General features: G+C 41.1%; 1 protein-coding gene across 5 annotated transcripts in view; it reads right to left on the bottom strand.

Moving 5' to 3' along the window:
• Positions 1 to 19,914, bottom strand: part of LOC124134873 (putative ATP-dependent RNA helicase TDRD12) — a 98,840-nt gene that overhangs the window by 48,731 nt on the left and 30,195 nt on the right. For all 5 annotated transcript variants that reach the window (XM_048397500.1, XM_048397503.1, XM_048397504.1 and 2 more), the window contains 5 exons: positions 19,022 to 19,216; positions 18,468 to 18,596; positions 16,917 to 17,037; positions 12,652 to 12,797; positions 11,861 to 11,998 (listed from right to left, as the gene is read on the bottom strand). In XM_048397500.1, coding sequence (XP_048253457.1) covers positions 11,861 to 11,998; positions 12,652 to 12,797; positions 16,917 to 17,037; positions 18,468 to 18,596; positions 19,022 to 19,216 — 729 coding nt within the window. The remainder of the gene's footprint in view (positions 1 to 11,860; positions 11,999 to 12,651; positions 12,798 to 16,916; positions 17,038 to 18,467; positions 18,597 to 19,021; positions 19,217 to 19,914) is intronic.

The raw sequence follows: 19,914 nt of genomic DNA, 5'->3' as shown, positions 1-19,914 counted from the left end.
AAGAGGCCCACAGGGCCTGTATCGCTCACCTGGATATTTATGCAATCATGACAAAATATACATTTGCATTGTACATGTATATAATACTGCAAATATTTCATAATTTTGACTGTCAGCATTAAAAAGGGGTGGATAGCAAATCTGACAGCGTGAATGTGTACTTCTCAAGCTACAAATGTAGCATAAAGATCTGAACCATTTCCATGTTATGATCCAGGATCTAAGTTTCCAGAGGCAAGGCTGGACCCCAGGGCGAATCCTAATGGCATAAATGTATTATTCCCTTCATAACAAACAAATGTATACAATGTATCTGTTTATTATAGGGTGGTGATAATATCGGTTTGCATGTTATGGTCAAGGTTCTAACTCATTTGGGAGTGCTGGACAGGTGAACAGAACTGTGAATTCCCATCACCTGAGAATGCTTCCAACCAAATATGGTTGATATCTATCTCTTAGTTACAGAGAAGAAGTCGTTTAAAGCAATAACGCCAAATTAACTCTATTTCGCCCCGCCCCTCAGCCTCTTGGGGGTCAGTCCCACCATGTGTACAATTTTGAATCCTTACCACCGGAGAATGCTTCCAACCAAATATGGTTGATATCTATCTCTTAGTTCCAGTGAAGAAGTAGTTTAAAGCAATATAGCCAAATTACCCCAATTTGGCCCCGGCCCTCAGTCCACTGGAGGGTCGCCACTACCAATTTTTTATCCCAACCACCTGGGGATGCTTTCAGTCAAATTTCGTTAATTTCCAATTAGTGATTCAGAAGAAGAAAAATTGCTGACATACGGACGACGGACGCCACAGTATGGCATAAGCTCACTTTTGTGTCCCTCCGACCAGTTGAGCTAAAAATATTCATGACCCTCATCTTTTCTGTTCAGTATTTACACCACACCATGCAAATAGACTTTGTTTTCAAAACAAGAGATACAAGAAACAAAAGACTCTTAAAGAAATATACCTCAATAGTTTGTGTTTCTATTGAACAAAACAGAGAGAAAACCAAATACATATTTTATTAAAATTACATGAAGTCTTATCTGCCCTATCAATCAATGAAATGTCCTGCTGAACAAAGATATAGAAAATATTTCATGTGTCAAGTGAAATATCATGTTTCTCTCACTGAGTGACAGGGGAACGGAAATATTTTCACGATTGGCATGGCCATGAGTGAAAATATCTCATTTCCCCTGTCATGAATGTAGAACCTTGAAATGCAAATGCTGCCTACCTTACATGCTGGGACTTTTCACCACCCCTTGTAATTGTGACTTAAAAAGTAGTTCTGAGTTTGCAAAATCATAAATGATATAAACAAAAGTAACAATAGCATCTGAGGTCACTAAAATTCTTTATCATACATTTGGATATGATTATATATACAAAATCAACTTTTAAAAAATCTTCTTGAAATCAACGAGACGGTTGTTGGAAGCGAAGGAATACATGCTGGTCAAGTAACAAAAATGGCGCTTAGTGTAATGAACAGACTCGATTGACGAGTTAAAGGAGAAACTAACAGTTTATAAAAAAACATTTTCACAAAAATAACAAACAGCAAGAAGTAATATTAACTCCATAAATGAACATCTGTCATTATTTTGCCTTGTAACGTAAAAAGGAAGTCAACAGTTATGTACGGGCCAGACACTTACGATAAAGGGAGACAATTTGTGAGAAGGTACGTCTTGAATGACAATAGTTCCGTCAAAGTGTTATGTTCACTGCAGTGAAATATCAAGTGTTATGTTCACTTCAGTGAAATATCATGTGTTATGTTCACTGCAATGAAAATATCACCTTTTTCAACTTCAGAAAACTCTTTCACACTGAAGTATATAATAAATGATTGTTGAGGTCTAGATCTGTGTGTGATATGATGTTGAACATTAATAAATACTGTAATTCAGTAAAATGGCGTGTTCAATGACTGCAGTATGCAAGATGTTCAAAGGATAACTTTTGTTGATTCAGGGATCATATGTACATAGAGAAGTCATGTAAGTAATAAAAAAAAATGACAATCGAAGTATTGTTATTTGTTTTCATTTTTTTCATAGTAACCAAGAGAATTCATAAGAAATGCAGATAAATACCATCACATCACGTGATCAAGGCATCATGCTGAGCTGAAACGCTGACCATTTCTGCTGAATTTACTAAATCATTGTAAAATAACCACTTTCAATTCCCTAATTCTTGCCATGATAATTTGCCATGCATATTCTCAATAATGGGAGTCAATGAATGCAAGATTAGATGAATCAATTTCCCAAAAAAAAGAGAGAAAATGTTTTACAGTGTAAACTCCTAATTTTGCTTTTTCTCATCAGATATAGTTCACTTAATATTAGTGATAATGACAAATAATTCTAAAATGTGTGCGTAATTCAGGGATGTATGTATCGCAGCTAAGTGTAAAATATATGAGATGTAAAAAAAAATTCACAACCCAGCATAGGCAAAACATGATTTGTAAACACTAAGGCCAGGCTTTTTTTTTTTTTTAGAATTACGAATTTTTCAGCCCAAAGTCCAGGGTTGGAGCAGGGAAAAAAAGAAAAAAGAAAGAAAGAAGCCAGACGCATTTTTTTAAATGCAGAATGCCTCTGGCACACTTCATGAACATATTCTGTGCTCAAAAGACTGCCATTTGTGACGATAAAGCCCCTTGTAACAATATAAATTCTACCACTTACAACACGGACAATTGTCAAGGGAGGCTATTCATGTTCGGCTTCGAGATCAACAAAGATCGATTATGTATCTCTTTACTAGTTTACAACGGTAAATTCATAAGTTTTTTTATTATTAATAAGTGATGATAACAAATAAAATAAATGACTACGTGGCTATCGGCGGGGAAGAAATATATGGAAATCTGATTTTTTGGGTCAGCGGGTCCGTAATCTGAAAAATATAAAACGCCAGGCCTAACCAATATGGCGGAAAGTTCATTTCAATGTTCGTGTTTGCATATTTTCTAAAACATACTTAGAGATTCTGGGGGTCACTGCCAACTCATCAGAATAATCGTCGAATGGTCAGAATGAATAAATCACTAAAATGCTATTTTTTTAATTGAATTCCCTGAGTAAATATCTAAATGTTAGATTTCAAAACATACACCGGTACATGAATACACATACCAACAAAGATTGTTTATGGTAGTATTTTTTTTAGTCCAAATGACTGCAGATGATATCACAGAACAGTGAAGTGTATGACTATTCAGGTTTTAGTCAACTTCCAATTGAGGGTTGAATCTATTGCAACCAGATGTCAATTCTGTTCTTCCAAGGAATCCTCACATCACTGACAATGTGTGAAATTAGACATATTAAATCAACTCACAAATCAGCTTCAACTACAATCACAAAACACATTTACTGTTCATGGTATGACCATATATAAGTCTGTCAGTCAAGAGTTGCCTCCCTTAGCTGCCTGGATCAGGAAGTCATGGGTTCCAATCCCTGACTCTGCCTGATAATGATCCTTGATGAGTCAAAATCATGGTCTCAAATGAGAATGACAAACCAAATATTCCCTTTAGCTGATTGTATTTTTGATAGACCCATTCAAGGCTAAAAGTAATACCCAGTGTTCTTTCAAAGAGATTGACTAGGATGTTCTTACTTTATTTCATTGCCAAAATTACTCCATTCATCCACTGAAGAACAATATTAAGATATTCAAGTGTCACACCCGTGTTTCAGTATTATCTACCGATCATGATTCTGTCTTATACTTTGCTACATCTCATTGTGTAGTATAAGAGAAAAAACATCATTGTAATATTGTTACATGGCAGTCGAGATTGTTGCAGACTTATTTGTGGTCTTTGTCAGTTTCAGCAAATGGCTAAAACACAGATTTTTTGTGGCGACTTCTTGAGAAAAGGAATACCGCAGTTTGCTTTTAAATCATTCAATGATCGTGTATGGTCATTTACTGATTTCACAATTTAGTTCTGTGTATATACTGATTTCTGGGCTTACCTCTGCGCCTTAATTTAGAAACCACCTCGAAACAGAACTAAATTGCAAAATCAGTAAATGACCAAACACAATCAATAAATAATTGATAAATTATTTTGAAACATTCAGTTTGCTCTATCCTTGAATCCAAAACATTGTTCGAAGCAGACAAGAATTTGTTGTTTTCAAGTAGGTATCCCATCCACACGTGGCAAGTAGATAAGACACAAGTCAGGTCGTACAAGGCCTTGAAACGCCCTTGTGTCACTCTTATATAGGTACAGCCTACAGCCTTCTAGAAACTGTCACATCAGACAGATTCTCGAACGATCAAGCTTGCTGTTTACAGCAACCAAGGGAGGTAATTCTCATGTCGCCACTAACAAAATCTAGCCACAATGGCCCTCAACATTTTTTTGAGCTGCCACTGACAATTACCACAAGTAAGTCCACAACAATCTCTACTGCCATATAATATATTCAGCTGATATTTATTTAACAGCAACAAAAAAGAGTAGCAACAATCGAAGCCTTTGCAAGACATCTACTGGAATTGTGAGACCTTTTTCAAGGCAGATTTTCCCTTATAGTCTTTGAAGATTGGATTGCCAAATTCAAGGCTTTTCCAAGCCTGTGCACACCTAACACTAAGCTTTTCGCCTTGATACTGGGTAAACATGGTAAACTATCCACACACATGATAATGGTTATTCTGTAGTAAAAACATCGTACACCAAAACAATACCATGAACAATAACAAAACCTTGATAACAATTTGCTTTCATTGCAAAGGTAAAATAATAGCATTAATATATAAACTTAAACTTGAACTTATAGTTAAAGATCAAATCATAATACCACCAGAAAGTTAGAAAATACTTGATACTGATTGGTCAATCAGAGGTACCAAATCACGATAACCACCTCTGACAGAAACAACTTATTTCCGGCCATATCACCGTGGAAGCTTTTTTTTTTCTAGAAAAGCACTTCTTTCTCAATCTTTGTCCACATAAAAGCTTCAAGTAATAGTAAAAGATGACAATCAAATCATACATAAGTGACAACTCCATTCCAATCCAGCATCTCGATCTCATCACAACAAATGTACAGTCTGATGTCAGAAACAAAAACAGAACTGTCACATTAAATCTTTAAAATGTTTAAAGCTGAAATAGTTTTACATTTTCTCTTTATACAGAAGTTAATATCTTCAAACTTCAAATTTCAAACAATTTATCCTTTTATTATAACAAACAAAACTCCTTTCACAAATCTCACATGGTCATCATCATGTATGGAATACTAACTTGTACCATTACAAAATAAGAAGTACACTTTTAATCTTTTTATCATAACCTGATAAGTCCATACAAACTCAAGAGAAATAGACCCTTTCTTCACAACAGACACAATAACATATTTCACAACCAGTAGCTCAATAAACTTCAAAATATTTGAAATTGTACGGTTCATTATGCCCAGCAATACATTTACTTATTCCTCAGCCATTCGAAACCAACAAATAAACAATTAACTGTTTGGGGGGAAAATTCATCCCGTGAAAAAAAGTTCCATAGAAATAATTTAATGAGGTCTTGTTGCATATTTGAAACTAAAATAACGGAAACAACAACGATAAAGCTTCATTCTATACCTCAAACTTCATTGTGTCAAACTTGTGGGGACCTGAAAAAGTCGAGTTACCCGGGGATTCGGACTCAGGAAACATTTATGCTTAATTTGGATACTTGGATCCAAGTTCGACACAACGAGGTTTGACTGTAATTTCAAAATATTGAACCAGGTCAAGCCCTCTCTTGTGCAGATAGATTTTTTTGTTCTTGTTCACTGCATCAATCAACAATATATCAGCTGTATGTCAGTGGCCTGAATACGAGGGCTGGCTGAAAAGTTCTAAGCCTAAGTGGGATATCTCAATCGGATTGAAACAAAATTTTGCCACCAACAGGTACAATCATTTAATGAATCATAGACATAAGAACTGCAACTGTAGTGTTATTATTGTCTTTGTACCAAACCATCTTGTGAACCTACCCACTGACATCACCAGAAATGGACAAACCTGGCTATAGGGCGGTCATCAAGTACCTGCAACTGAAAGGGCTAACTCCAACACAGATACATGCTGACATGGTCTCCACTTTAGGGGATGATGCCCCTTCCTTTTCCACTGTAAAGAAGTGGGCTGCGGAATTCAAGCGTGGCAGAGAGAACCTTGACGATGACCTGCGTCCAGGAAGGCCTTCAACAGCAACCATTCCGGAAAACATTACCCGGGTGCATGACATGGGGATAGCTGATCGATGATTGACCACTCGACATATTGCCAGTGTTGTGGGCATCTCTCATGAGAGGGTTGAGCACATTATCACCAACGAGTTGGGAATGACAAACGTTTCTGCAAGATGGGTGCCAAAGTTCTTACAGCGGATCAGAAACGTGTCAGATTCCTGACGTCCCGTGACAATTTATGCCGTTTTGAAGCAGATCCCGATTATTTTTTGGCCCGATTTGTAACCATGGATGAGACCTGGATTCATCACTTTCAACCAGAAACCAAAATTCAGTCTAAACAATGGAAGCATCCGGAATCACCAGCCCCCCAAAAAGCCAAGTCGGTTCCTTCTGCTGGAAAGGTGATGGCTTCTGTCTTTTGGGATTCCAAGGGTATTCTGCTGATTGACTATCTTGAAAAAGGCCAGACTATCAATGAAAGATATTATGCTGACCTACTGAGACAGTTGCTTGAAGCTATCAAAGCTAAACGACGGGGAATGCTCACTAAAGAGTCCTGTTCCACCAAGACAATGCTCCTGTTCACAAATCGGTGGTTGCCATGTCAGCGATCCATGATTGTGACTTCGAACTCATTGACCATCCCCCTTATTCACCCGATTTGGCCCCGTCAGACTTCCACCTGTTTCCAAAAATGAAAAAGGAACTAGCCGGTCGCCATTTTCCTAGTAATGATGCCGTCATTTCCGCTGTGAATGACTTTTTTAGGGTGGCTGAAGAAACTTTCTTCTTGACCGTCATCCAGGCCTTGCAGCATCAGTGGCAAAAGTGTGTAAATGTGGAGAAATAAATGAAAACAATCGACTTGGTACGGGTCTTTCACAGTTAGGCTTAGAACTTTTTAGCCAGCCCTCGTATAATCAAATCTGGACCAGACAAACCAGTGATTGATATCATAAGCATATGATCCACCTTGAAGGTGTACAATGACATGCATCAACCAAGCCACTGTGCCTGAAAACCCGATCCATTAAGTCCCCTCTAAGACCAACATAGGTTGCTTGGGACCAAGTCGAATCCAGAGTCCCAACAGAGAACCATCCCATAAAGTGTTTGGGACCCGTCCACCAATTCTCTCTCTTTGATTGATTCATGTTAGATTTCGGTTGACTGCAGGGTTTGTAAACCATGTGTACTGTCAAGTGGGCGTCAACAGATATTTTGCAAATCTTTTCATGTTTTTAATCAAGGTACTCACGCAATTTGAAGCACCTCGCGATGTAAGACCTGTTTTATGACAATCCAGATCCTGATTGTCGATCGGATTGTCTTGACAAGGCGCTGCCATTTTGTTTGATGCAAATGCAAGTGACATGAGAGATGGATTCTGATTGGTCAACAGGAGCGACATAGAAGCGACATAACTCGTAAATGACACTAATGACACTACGATCAGGCCTGGAACTTCCAGCCTTGTTCCGCAAGGGTGAAAACTTGACTTTTATAGTGAGGTAACGCCCTTGTCCCCGGGAAGATGTCTTCTCATGCTCATGTCTTGCCTCAGGATCTCAAGTGATTGTATTTGTCAAGTGTAGGTCCATTTGATATCAGCTGACACTGTGGGAACATTATGCACATTGCCTCCTTACTGAATCAAAGCCTGCTTAGCTTGTATAGCTGGAGAGTTCAAATAGTGAATTTCAGGACCATTAAATATTATCATGTGTCATTCGACAAAAGCGCATAGTCAGGTCTGATAATTTACACTATTGACTTGAATTACTCAAAATATAGAGTGGGAATTACCTGGAAGTGGTATTCCCCAAACTTAAGCCAATCAGATGTCTCTGTTTGTTGGAAACTCCAAACCTTATTGGAGCTGGCATAGCTTGATATGTTGAATTTGCTTTTGTCTCTTTAATACATGTTAAACTATAGACTTTACATGAGGTTTTTATTAACACGAAATAAGCAATATTGGCCTTGGACTTCATCTTCTGTCAATTTTACTTTATCAAGACCATAAACATGATAAAGACTTGTATTGACCTAATAAAGTCTGTAATTAAAACGCCAAAGATATAACCACAGCCCACATTTTCATATTGATTATCTGATGCATAGAAATGTTAACAATTGAAACCCCTGCCTAATGCTGGATCCAAATGAAATCTCCAGGCACCAAATACTTAGCAAAACCCGGAAATCTGGAAACATAATTTTTATCTTGTAAACCATAGATACCCCAACAGCCCCATCCCAACAGCCCCATCCCAACAGCCAAACAATCAGGTCCATAGGAGAATCAATATCAGGGTGTCTGTATGGCAGTATTGTTGTTAAACACTCTGAGCTCTTGTGAGTTAAAGATCTTTACCACTGTTTATATCTTACACACATCACACGGATGATATTGCATACTTCCCTTGCAAAAAACATGTGCAACAAAGCATATATATATTGTCTAATAATAAACATAATGTAAACTAACACATATTCTGTAAAAGGGCTGGTCAAAATGTTTCAAGCCTGACTAGCTTTCAATTACTGCCATAACAAAGTGAACTTGTCAATGTAATACATTGTTTGAGTAGTACATTGCAAGTGTATTTGGTCCGTTGAGGCTGTTTGTGTATCAGTGACAGCAAGTTTAGGGTGATAGAGTGAGTGAGTGAGTTAGTATGGTTTTACGCTGCTTTTAGCAATATTCCAGCAATATCACGGTTGGGGACACCAGAAATGGGCTTCACACATTGTACCCATGTCGGGAATCGAACCCGGGTCTTCGGCGTGACGAGCGAACGCGTTAACCACTCAGCTATCCGACCGCCCCTTAGGGTGATAGAGGTCCAAATGGACACAGAAATGGAAAAGAACGAGTACCGAGCAGTCATCAAGTCTTTGACTTTAGAGAAAAGTACTCCGCAAGAAATTCATGACTGCATGTCACTATAGTATGGGCATGAGTGCCCTAGCTTTCCACTGTTAAACATTGGGCAGCTATGTCTAAGGCTCGGAGAACAAGCCTTGATGATGACGTCCCTCAACTTCCATCAAGGATAGTAAAACTTACACTGTCAGATAGATGTATTACCATAGCTGATATTGAGGAAGACACAGGTCTAAGCCATGGATCCATTGAAACTATTATTCATTAACATTTACAGATGAATAAGATATCTTCTCATTGGGTGCCAAAGTTTCTTAATTCTGATCTTAAGGAAAAAGGAACTGATATTTTAGAAAATTTAGAGTCAATTGAGGAGGATTCAAATTGAGGAGGATCACATTTTAAAGGAGGTTAGTTACGGGTGATAAAACATCGGTCTACCACTATGATCCTGAGTCAAAACATCAATCCATGGAATGGCACCATTCCACTTCTCCAGCACCAAAGAAATTCAAGTCATCATCAAGATAGTTAGGTCCATTGTACTCTAGGATGAGATGCAAAGGGTGTGATCCATGTTGATTACTTAGAAAGTCGAAAGACGATTTCCGGTGCCTTCTGTGCTGATTTGCTTCACAGCCTGACAGAGTCTATCTAACAAAGAAAAGCGGGTAGGAATGCTGACTGATGGAGTTCTACTATTTCATGACAATGCCTCTTCTCACACCCGTCGACTTGCAAAGACTACTATGCGACAATGTTGGTTTGAAGAGCTTCCTCAACCTCCATACTCGCCAGACCTGGCACCAAGTGTTTCCCTCTGTTTCCAAAACTGAAAGAACACCTTCGTGGAAAGCGCTTTGACGACAACGATGACGTCAAAGCTGCCGTGAATGTTTGTTTCAGTGTGTTTCAGAAAACTTCTTCCTGACAGGAATTGGAAAGCTTCACTATCAATATGAGAAGTGTATTGAAAAGCATGGAGATTATGTTGCAAAACAAAATTAAAAACACTTTCACAATTGTTTGTTAGGCTTAGAACGTTTTGACCAACCCTTGTACAATGTTCTAATTGGAACCCCCTCAACCCCACACTGAACCACAGGTATTGTGAAACAGGTGTTATGAATAGTTCTTGTTACTGTCCCCAAAAATTGTGTAAAAATATTTATTCAGAGCTGAAACCATGACTGTTCACAAACTTATGGCTCCTGAAACTACTTCAGACAAATGACTTGTGTGGTTTCATTTGACATGCTTGATTAAGGTAATAGCAGAAAACAAGACCTTGAAGACATGAAGCATTTATGGATAACGTATTCCTTATTTGTAACGATGCTTCAGGGCAAGTTCTTGCCCTGTCATCAGTTGTTATCCATAAGGGTTTCATGTCTTCAACTTCTAAATGCCTATCGAGTGAGTGAGTGAGTGAGTTGGGTTTAACACCGCTTTTAACAGTATTCAAGTTATATCACGGCATGTCAGCTTATGTGGGAGGAAAGCCCGAAGTGATGCAGGTCTCAGACGTTAACCACCTCGGTGAAACCCACTAGCACGGGTATGGTGCTGACAAACCTAGAAACATAATCGGGGCGAACCGGGATTCGAACCCACAATCATAGGTTTCTGGCGTGCCCAAGGGACGCAACTCTGCACAGCGAATTGCGGCGCCTTAGACGACTGGGCCACCCGTGCCCCCAAATGCCTATCGAAGACCAAATAGGAAATACAGAAGTTGTCATCCATACAAATGGCTTCTTACTGCCTCACTACTAATCAAAGAACTATTGTAGACTTGACAATCGAAACACTGATAAACACAGGGGTTGAGGTTCTTGACTTCAGTGCAACAGTGTTTGTTTGTTGTTTAACGCCGCACTTAGCAATGTTCCAGCTATAAGACAGTGGTCTGTAAATAATGGAGTCTGGACCAGACAATTCACTGCCTGACATCATGAACATCGATTCATTGTGATATGATGACATGCTTCAACCAAGTCGGCGAGCGTGACCACCCGATCCTGTTGGTTGCCTTTTACGGCAAGCATGGGTTGCTGAAGACCAGTGCAACAGTGAGGTTAAATAGGCCTAACATTACGTTGAAGATTATTGCACATATATAGCAACAGGCATGTAGGTGTGAGTTGCATTGCGTTGCGTTGCGTGACGGTGCGGTGCGGTGCGGTGCGTGTACTAGTCTTGACTTATGCCGATTTCACCATGCTGAAATACCATGCCACAGTTTAACACGGATACCCTCAGACAAAGTATACTGACCAGTCCTTGTATAATCCACTTAATGCTTAATAATCTATCCAGCAGACCATGGAGGCTGCCCTTCAGTGCAAAGATTTGTGATGTATACAAGATGAGGGAACCAGCCAACCACCAGCGCTGAACCCAAAGTCCTGCCAAGTTAACAGGTGTTTGTTTGTTGACTGACAGCAAGTTATGTTCCTTTATGTGGAAGTCTTCATTATCTTTTCTTTACCTTTTGAGCCATTGTTGTTTGTAAACCAACAAATACAGAATAAAAATGCTAACGACTGCAAAGCTATCATGGTGATATCAAAACGAAGCCAGGCAGAGCAGAGCAAGGATAACAGTTTGGACATGCAATTTCAAGCAGGCTTGAAACGGCTGGAGGTGGAGCTTAACCGTAAAAGCGAAAGTTGCCAATGCCAAGAAGACTGATGACACACTTAGTGTTCTCTCACCATCTGCATGCCGGCCATGTAGCTTGACATGGCCTTGGGAATCTCACTGTTGCTCCGCTCCAGGAAGCTGGCCAAGCTCTTCACTTCCTTCTTGTTTCTGTCTGTCACAAATATGTAGGATGTTGGCGTGACCGATGACTGAAATATATAATGTTTGATTTCACTTCCATATGGAAATATGTCAGTGAGTATTCTAGTTATATCACGGCATGTCAACTTAATGTGGGAGGAAAGCCTGAAGTGATGCAGGTCTTAGACATTTACCACGTCGGTGAAACCCACGAGCTCGGGTTCGGCACTGACAAACCTAGAAATATAATTGGGGCAAACCAAAACCCAAAATCATAGGTGTCTGGTGTGCCAAAGGGACGCAACTCTGCACAGCGAATTGCGGTGATTTAGATGACTGGGCCACCTGTGACCCCTGGAAATATATCAAAATGTGTTAGACATTTCATTCTTAATGGAAAAATTCAAAAATCTGTAAGTCCATTCTGTATCAAACGGCCCTTTACCCTTGTTTGGTTTTGTATTAATCACACACAAACTGCTTCTCAGAAAAAGAATACAGATCTAACAGAAGTTTCAGAGATTGTATCATCCATGAAAACTAGAAACATTTCTTTGAAGTTTTTATGTCTGGATCATTTGCATTAACATGAACAATTATTCAAAAATATTTCCCTGATTTAAAGTAATCTTCTCATTTGGAATATTTTGCCATGCATCACCGATTCCCATTTAGCTGTATAAAGGAGTTATCAGACTTGACTTGTCAAGGTCATCCCTACCTCTTGAGGCTTGGAGAAGTCATAGAAAAAGTTCAGCATACACGCCATTCTGTTGCCAAACCTAGTTTTTGATTTCGGCAGGTTGTAGTGGATGACATGTGTGGCGTCGGTGATGTTGCTGTCCGTTACACATTCATCTGTCATCACTGCAACAACAGGGGGAGGGATGAATAACAGCAAAGTGAGTCTGAAAACACTGCCTACCAGACGACCTTTATGACACCCACCCCCAAAAGTCCTTTTAAAAAAAGCACTGTTTATTTGGAAAACAGGTTTCCTGAAGCGGACAGTGAAACATAACATGTTTCCTACCTGTGAAGGTGTGTGCAACCATGACATGTTTCCTACCTGTGAAGGTGTGTGCAACCATGACATGTTTCCTGCCTGTGAAGGTGTGTGCAACCATGACATGTTTCCTGCCTGTGAAGGTGTGTGCAACCATGACATGTTTCCTGCCTGTGAAGGTGTGTGCAACCATGACATGTTTCCTGCCTGTGAAGGTGTGTGCAACCATGACATGTTCCCTACCTGTGAAGGTGTGTGCAACCATGACATGTTTCCTACCTGTGAAGGTGTGTGCAACCATGACATGTTTCCTGCCTGTGAAGGTGTGTGCAACCATGACATGTTTCCTGCCTGTGAAGGTGTGTGCAACCATGACATGTTTCCTGCCTGTGAAGGTGTGTGCAACCATGACATGTTTCCTGCCTGTGAAGGTGTGTGCAACCATGACATGTTTCCTGCCTGTGAAGGTGTGTGCAACCATGACATGTTTCCTGCCTGTGAAGGTGTGTGCAACCATGACATGTTTCCTACCTGTGAAGGTGTGTGCAACCATGACATGTTTCCTGCCTGTGAAGGTGTGTGCAACCATGACATGTTTCCTGCCTGTGAAGGTGTGTGCAACCATGACATGTTCCCTACCTGTGAAGGTGTGTGCAACCATGACATGTTTCCTGCCTGTGAAGGTGTGTGCAACCATGACATGTTTCCTACCTGTGAAGGTGTGTGCAACCATTCTGTGTTTCCTGCCTGTGAAGGTGTGTGCAACCATGACATGTTCCCTACCTGTGAAGGTGTGTGCAACCATGACATGTTCCCTACCTGTGAAGGTGTGTGCAACCATGACATGTTTCCTACCTGTGAAGGTGTGTGCAACCATGACATGTTCCCTACCTGTGAAGGTGTGTGCAACCTTGACATGTTTCCTACCTGTGAAGGTGTGTGCAACCATGACATGTTCCCTACCTGTGAAGGTGTGTGCAACCATGACATGTTCCCTACCTGTGAAGGTGTGTGCAACCTTGACATGTTTCCTACCTGTGAAGGTGTGTGCAACCATGACATGTTCCCTACCTGTGAAGGTGTGTGCAACCTTGACATGTTTCCTACCTGTGAAGGTGTGTGCAACCATGACATGTTCCCTACCTGTGAAGGTGTGTGCAACCATGACATGTTTCCTACCTGTGAAGGTGTGTGCAACCATGACATGTTTCCTATCTGTGAAGGTGTGTGTAACCATGACATGTTCCCTACTCCTGTGAAGGTGTGTGCAACCTTGACATGTTTCCTACCTGTGAAGGTGTGTGCAACCATGACATGTTTCCTACCTGTGAAGGTGTGTGCAACCATGACATGTTTCCTACCTGTGAAGGTGTGTGCAACCATGACATGTTCCCTACTCCTGTGAAGGTGTGTGCAACCTTGACATGTTTCCTACCTGTGAAGGTGTGTGCAACCATGACATGTTTCCTACCTGTGAAGGTGTGTGCAACCATGACATGTTTCCTACCTGTGAAGGTGTGTGCAACCTTGACATGTTTCCTACCTGTGAAGGTGTGTGCAACCATGACATGTTTCCTACCTGTGAAGGTGTGTGCAACCATTATGTGTTTCCTACCTGTGAAGGTGTGTGCAACCAAGACATGTTTCCTACCTGTGAAGGTGTGTGCAACCATGACATGTTTCCTGCCTGTGAAGGTGTGTGCAACCATGACATGTTTCCTACCTGTGAAGGTGTGTGCAACCATTATGTGTTTCCTACCTGTGAAGGTGTGTGCAACCATGACATGTTTCCTGCCTGTGAAGGTGTGTGCAACCATGACATGTTCCCTACCTGTGAAGGTGTGTGCAACCATGACATGTTTCCTACCTGTGAAGGTGTGTGCAACCATGACATGTTTCCTACCTGTGAAGGTGTGTGCAACCATGACATGTTCCCTACTCCTGTGAAGGTGTGTGCAACAATGACATGTTTCCTACCTGTGAAGGTGTGTGCAACCATGACATGTTTCCTACCTGTGAAGGTGTGTGCAACCATGACATGTTTCCTGCCTGTGAAGGTGTGTGCAACCATGACATGTTTCCTACCTGTGAAGGTGTGTGCAACCATGACATGTTTCCTACCTGTGAAGGTGTGTGCAACCATGACATGTTCCCTACCTGTGAAGGTGTGTGCAACCATGACATGTTTCCTACCTGTGAAGGTGTGTGCAACCATTCTGTGTTTCCTGCCTGTGAAGGTGTGTGCAACCATGACATGTTCCCTACCTGTGAAGGTGTGTGCAGCCATGACATGTTTCCTACCTGTGAAGGTGTGTGCAACCATTCTGTGTTTCCTGCCTGTGAAGGTGCGTGCAACCATTGTTTCCTACCTGTGAAGGTGTGTGCAACCATGACATGTTCCCTACTCCTGTGAAGGTGTGTGCAACCATGACATGTTTCCTACCTGTGAAGGTGTGTGCAACCATGACATGTTTCCTGCCTGTGAAGGTGTGTGCAACCATGACATGTTCCCTACCTGTGAAGGTGTTTGCAACCATGACATGTTTCCTGCCTGTGAAGGTGTGTGCAACCATGACATGTTTCCTACCTGTGAAGGTGTGTGCAACAATGAAATGTTCCCTACCTGTGAAGGTGTGTGCAACCATGACATGTTCCCTACCTGTGAAGGTGTGTGCAGCCATGACATGTTTCCTACCTGTGAAGGTGTGTGCAACCATTCTGTGTTTCCTGCCTGTGAAGGTGCGTGCAACCATTGTGTTTCCTACCTGTGAAGGTGTGTGCAACCATGACATGTTCCCTACTCCTGTGAAGGTGTGTGCAACCATGACATGTTTCCTACCTGTGAAGATGTGTGCAACCATTATGTGTTTCCTGCCTGTGAAGGTGTGTGCAACCATTATGTGTTTCCTACCTGTGAAGGTGTGTGCAACCATTGTGTTTCCTACCTGTGAAGGTGTGTGCAACCATTCTGTGTTTCCTGCCTGTGAAGGTGCGTGCAACCATTGTGTTTCCTACCTGTGAAGGTGTGTGCAACCATGACATGTTTCCTACCTGTGAAGGTGTGTGCAACCATTATGTGTTTCCTGCCTGTGAAGGTGCGTGCAACCATTGTGTTTCCTACCTGTGAAGGTGTGTGCAACCATGACATGTTCCCTACTCCTGTGAAGGTGTGTGCAACCATGACATGTTTCCTACCTGTGAAGGTGTGTGCAACCATTATGCGTTTCCTACCTGTGAAGGTGTGTGCAACCATTATGTGTTTCCTACTCCTGTGAAGGTGTGTGCAACCATGACATGTTTCCTGCCTGTGAAGGTGTTTGCAACCATGACATGTTTCCTACCTGTGAAGGTGTGTGCAACCATGACATGTTTCCTACCTGTGAAGGTGTGTGCAACCATGACATGTTCCCTACCTGTGAAGGTGTGTGCAACCATGACATGTTCCCTACCTGTGAAGGTGTGTGCAGCCATGACATGTTTCCTACCTGTGAAGGTGTGTGCAACCATTCTGTGTTTCCTGCCTGTGAAGGTGTGTGCAACCATGACATGTTTCCTACCTGTGAAGGTGTGTGCAGCCATGACATGTTCCCTACTCCTGTGAAGGTGTGTGCAACCATGACATGTTTCCTACCTGTGAAGGTGTGTGCAACCATTCTGTGTTTCCTGCCTGTGAAGGTGCGTGCAACCATTGTGTTTCCTACCTGTGAAGGTGTGTGCAACCATGACATGTTCCCTACTCCGGTGAAGGTGTGTGCAACCATGACATGTTTCCTACCTGTGAAGGTGTGTGCAACCATTATGTGTTTCCTGCCTGTAAAGGTGTGTGCAACCATTATGTGTTTCCTACCTGTGAAGGTGTGTGCAACCATTATGTGTTTCCTACCTGTGAAGGTGTGTGCAGCCATTATGCGTTTCCTACCTGTGAAGGTGTGTGTAACCATGACATGTTTCCTACTCCGGTGAAGGTGTGTGCATCTTACCCATGATGAGTGCGGCGTCCCTGGAGTTGAGGTTGTGCCACTGCCGGTACATGTCGTCACGGTCCGAAAGCGACATGTCGTCATGGCAGACTAAGGTGTGCATGCTCTGGGTCGTCAACATCTACATGAGACGGAAACACAGTCGCATCAAGGATAGCACAAATTTGATTTCTCTTCATTATTTTCTTAACTTATCATCTCTAATCATGCTGTTACCTAAAGCTGTTAACCTTATTAAAGGACAAGTGAATTCTCTTGTGTATTTATTGTTCATTCTGTTGTGTTAAATGAGCCACAGAAAAACTGCACATTGTAAAGCATACTCCACCTCATCGTGTGTTTGTTTGTTTGTTTAACGTCACACTCAGCAATACTCCATGACTGTGGCCCGTAAATAATCATGTCTCGAACATCAAGTGATTGATATCTTGAGCAAAAATCAACGTTGTCGGGGTACAGTGACACCCAATCCGTTTAACTGCCACTTACAACAAGTATAGGCTGCTGGGGACCATTTCAACTTGGGATTACCCTTGGGGTTGTCGTAGGTCCCAAAATCTAACGTGAAACGTCTACTAGCCTGGATAGTGTTAACACAGTTCCTAGCCTGGATAGTGTTAACACAGTTCCTATAATGCTATGTTTTTCTAAGTTTGGATTACTGCACTGCAACATTCCCTGGTTATAAAGCCAATGCAAATGATGTTCAGAACAGACATTCCAATTCCCTGATTATAAGGCTATTAAAAAAAGAAATTGGACAAAAAATAAGCAATGTAGTTATGTTTTGGAGATAATTCCTTCTTCCCTCAAGTACAGTCCTCCTTAGGTCATAATGCTCCAAGTAACAATGCCACCCTGGTCATAATGCTCCAAGTAACAATGCCACCCTGGTCATAATGCTACAAGTAACAACGCCACCCTGGTCACAATGCTCCAAGTAACAACGCCACCCTGGTCATAATGCTCCAAGTAACAATGCCACCCTGGTCATAATGCCCCAAGTAACAACGCCACCCTGGTCATAATGCTCCAAGTAACAATGCCACCCTGGTCATAACGCTCCAAGTACAACACCACCCTGGTCATAATGCTCCAAGTAACAACAGTCACTGACTTTAAAGTTCATCATATTTTCTAGTGGTGTAACGATACAGCGATACAATAATGTATCATGACACAAGGCCCACAATACAATACATTGATGTATGACCCCTGTATCATGATACATATGATACAATACATTATAGGTTATACGAATATTATCTCGTATTTCATGGTTGGACATATATAGCATGACATCCACATTACAGAATTTAATAACATATGATTTAGGGGGGTGATTTGCCTGCAAAAAGAAAGCATGCATAAAATAAATAAATAAAAGTACTGTATTGGAATACGAATAGTATCGTACCCATAGTAGCGGGATACGTATTGCAACCCTATCATATCGCTATTCCTCTAATATTTTCAAATATGTGTACTGGACAGACTTCTTAATGCTCAAAGCTCTCTTATAGCATGTCCCTCATCCAATTATGAACATACCCCATACAGCATCTCCACTTCCTCAACCAGAGATGAACAAAGGATTATCTTGTTGCCAGGCGTCCCGATGCCCTCTAAGATGCTCCGCAGCTGGTAGGACCTATTTTCGTATTTGCACATGTGCACAATCTGGAAGTAAACACAAGTTCTTAACTTTTTCCGTAGATCAAGGATGATTTGCTGCATGGACAAACATACCCACAATGTCAACATATAAACGAAATGACTTTTTTCAGTCTTGAAACATCAACAAGCCATGTCTCAGCTCGTACTGGTTCATGAGTTGTGAAAAGAATGATTATTTTAAGCAGCATTAGAAACTGGCACTAGTCCTATAGTCCTTGCCAAAATGCCCTATAGTTTAGGTATCATAAGGACCAGTAGAAATTTGCAATTTCTAAGAGTTTTGCTATAACTAAATGACTTGTTAAGGCAACAATACAAATATTTCAAAATTTTCTGTAAATTAAGAATTTGGCATTTCCATAAAGGTCCCTTATCATACCTGGTCCTTTGCAATGAAAACATGTCTCTACACTCGTTACACGACTTACCTGCTTGACTTGGCCGTACACAGCCGCCTCCATCTTGGACGTGATGACCAGTAGGGGTTGATGGATGTAGGCGGCTATGAAGGAGTCGATTCCCTTGGTCCACTGGCTCGCAAACACCATTCTCTGACGCGGAACATCTCGTTTCAAGGTAGATTCTCGGACAACGTCAGCATACGTTTTCATTATATACTTAACCTAGAAAAAAGGTTATATCATTTCTGATTTAATACATAAAAAATACACACAAAAACACAAAATTTATAATTGATTACCCAACTCACGGAGAATACACAAAGTCATCTTGGAAACCCAACTCTGGATACTAGAGTCCTGTGTCTGGCTAATACTAAAGGTGAAACAGTACATCAGTGCATCATGAGTGCAACGATACAATACACAATATATCTTTTTCTTTATTAATACAAGAATATACACTTGCTAATATAAATTACTGCTCGTTTAATGATATTTTTCAAATATTTCTTTGTCACTATAAGTGCTGGAAAACTACAGCACCTAATTTACACTTTACAATATGGACAATAATTCTCTGTAAACAGCCTTGCATCTTGAGTGAGTGAGTGAGTGAGTGAGTGAGTGAGTGAGTGAGTGGTGAGTGAGTGAGTGAGTGAGTGAGTGAGTGAGTGAGTGAGTGAGCGAGTTTGGTTTTACGCCGCTTTTAGCAATATTCCAGCAATATCACGGCGGTATTAATCCTGAACATGCAGAGTTGATCTTGGGCGCCCTGTACAGGGCCAGCAATTAACATTTTGTGTCTGCAGAAACCTGTTCCAAAGTCTGCAAATCACACACAGAGACACATTGAACATATTTGCTTCCTCTCACAGAGTTCTATCAGTTTGAAGCATGCCAATAGCCCTGAAGTGTTCATC

Source organism: Haliotis rufescens, unplaced genomic scaffold (assembly GCF_023055435.1).
Source record: "Haliotis rufescens isolate VD_foot unplaced genomic scaffold, xgHalRufe1.0.p SCAF_17, whole genome shotgun sequence".
Lineage (NCBI taxonomy): Eukaryota > Metazoa > Mollusca > Gastropoda > Lepetellida > Haliotidae > Haliotis > Haliotis rufescens.
The sequence above is the reverse complement of the archived record's forward strand: the minus strand, read 5'-3'. Positions and strand labels throughout refer to the sequence as shown.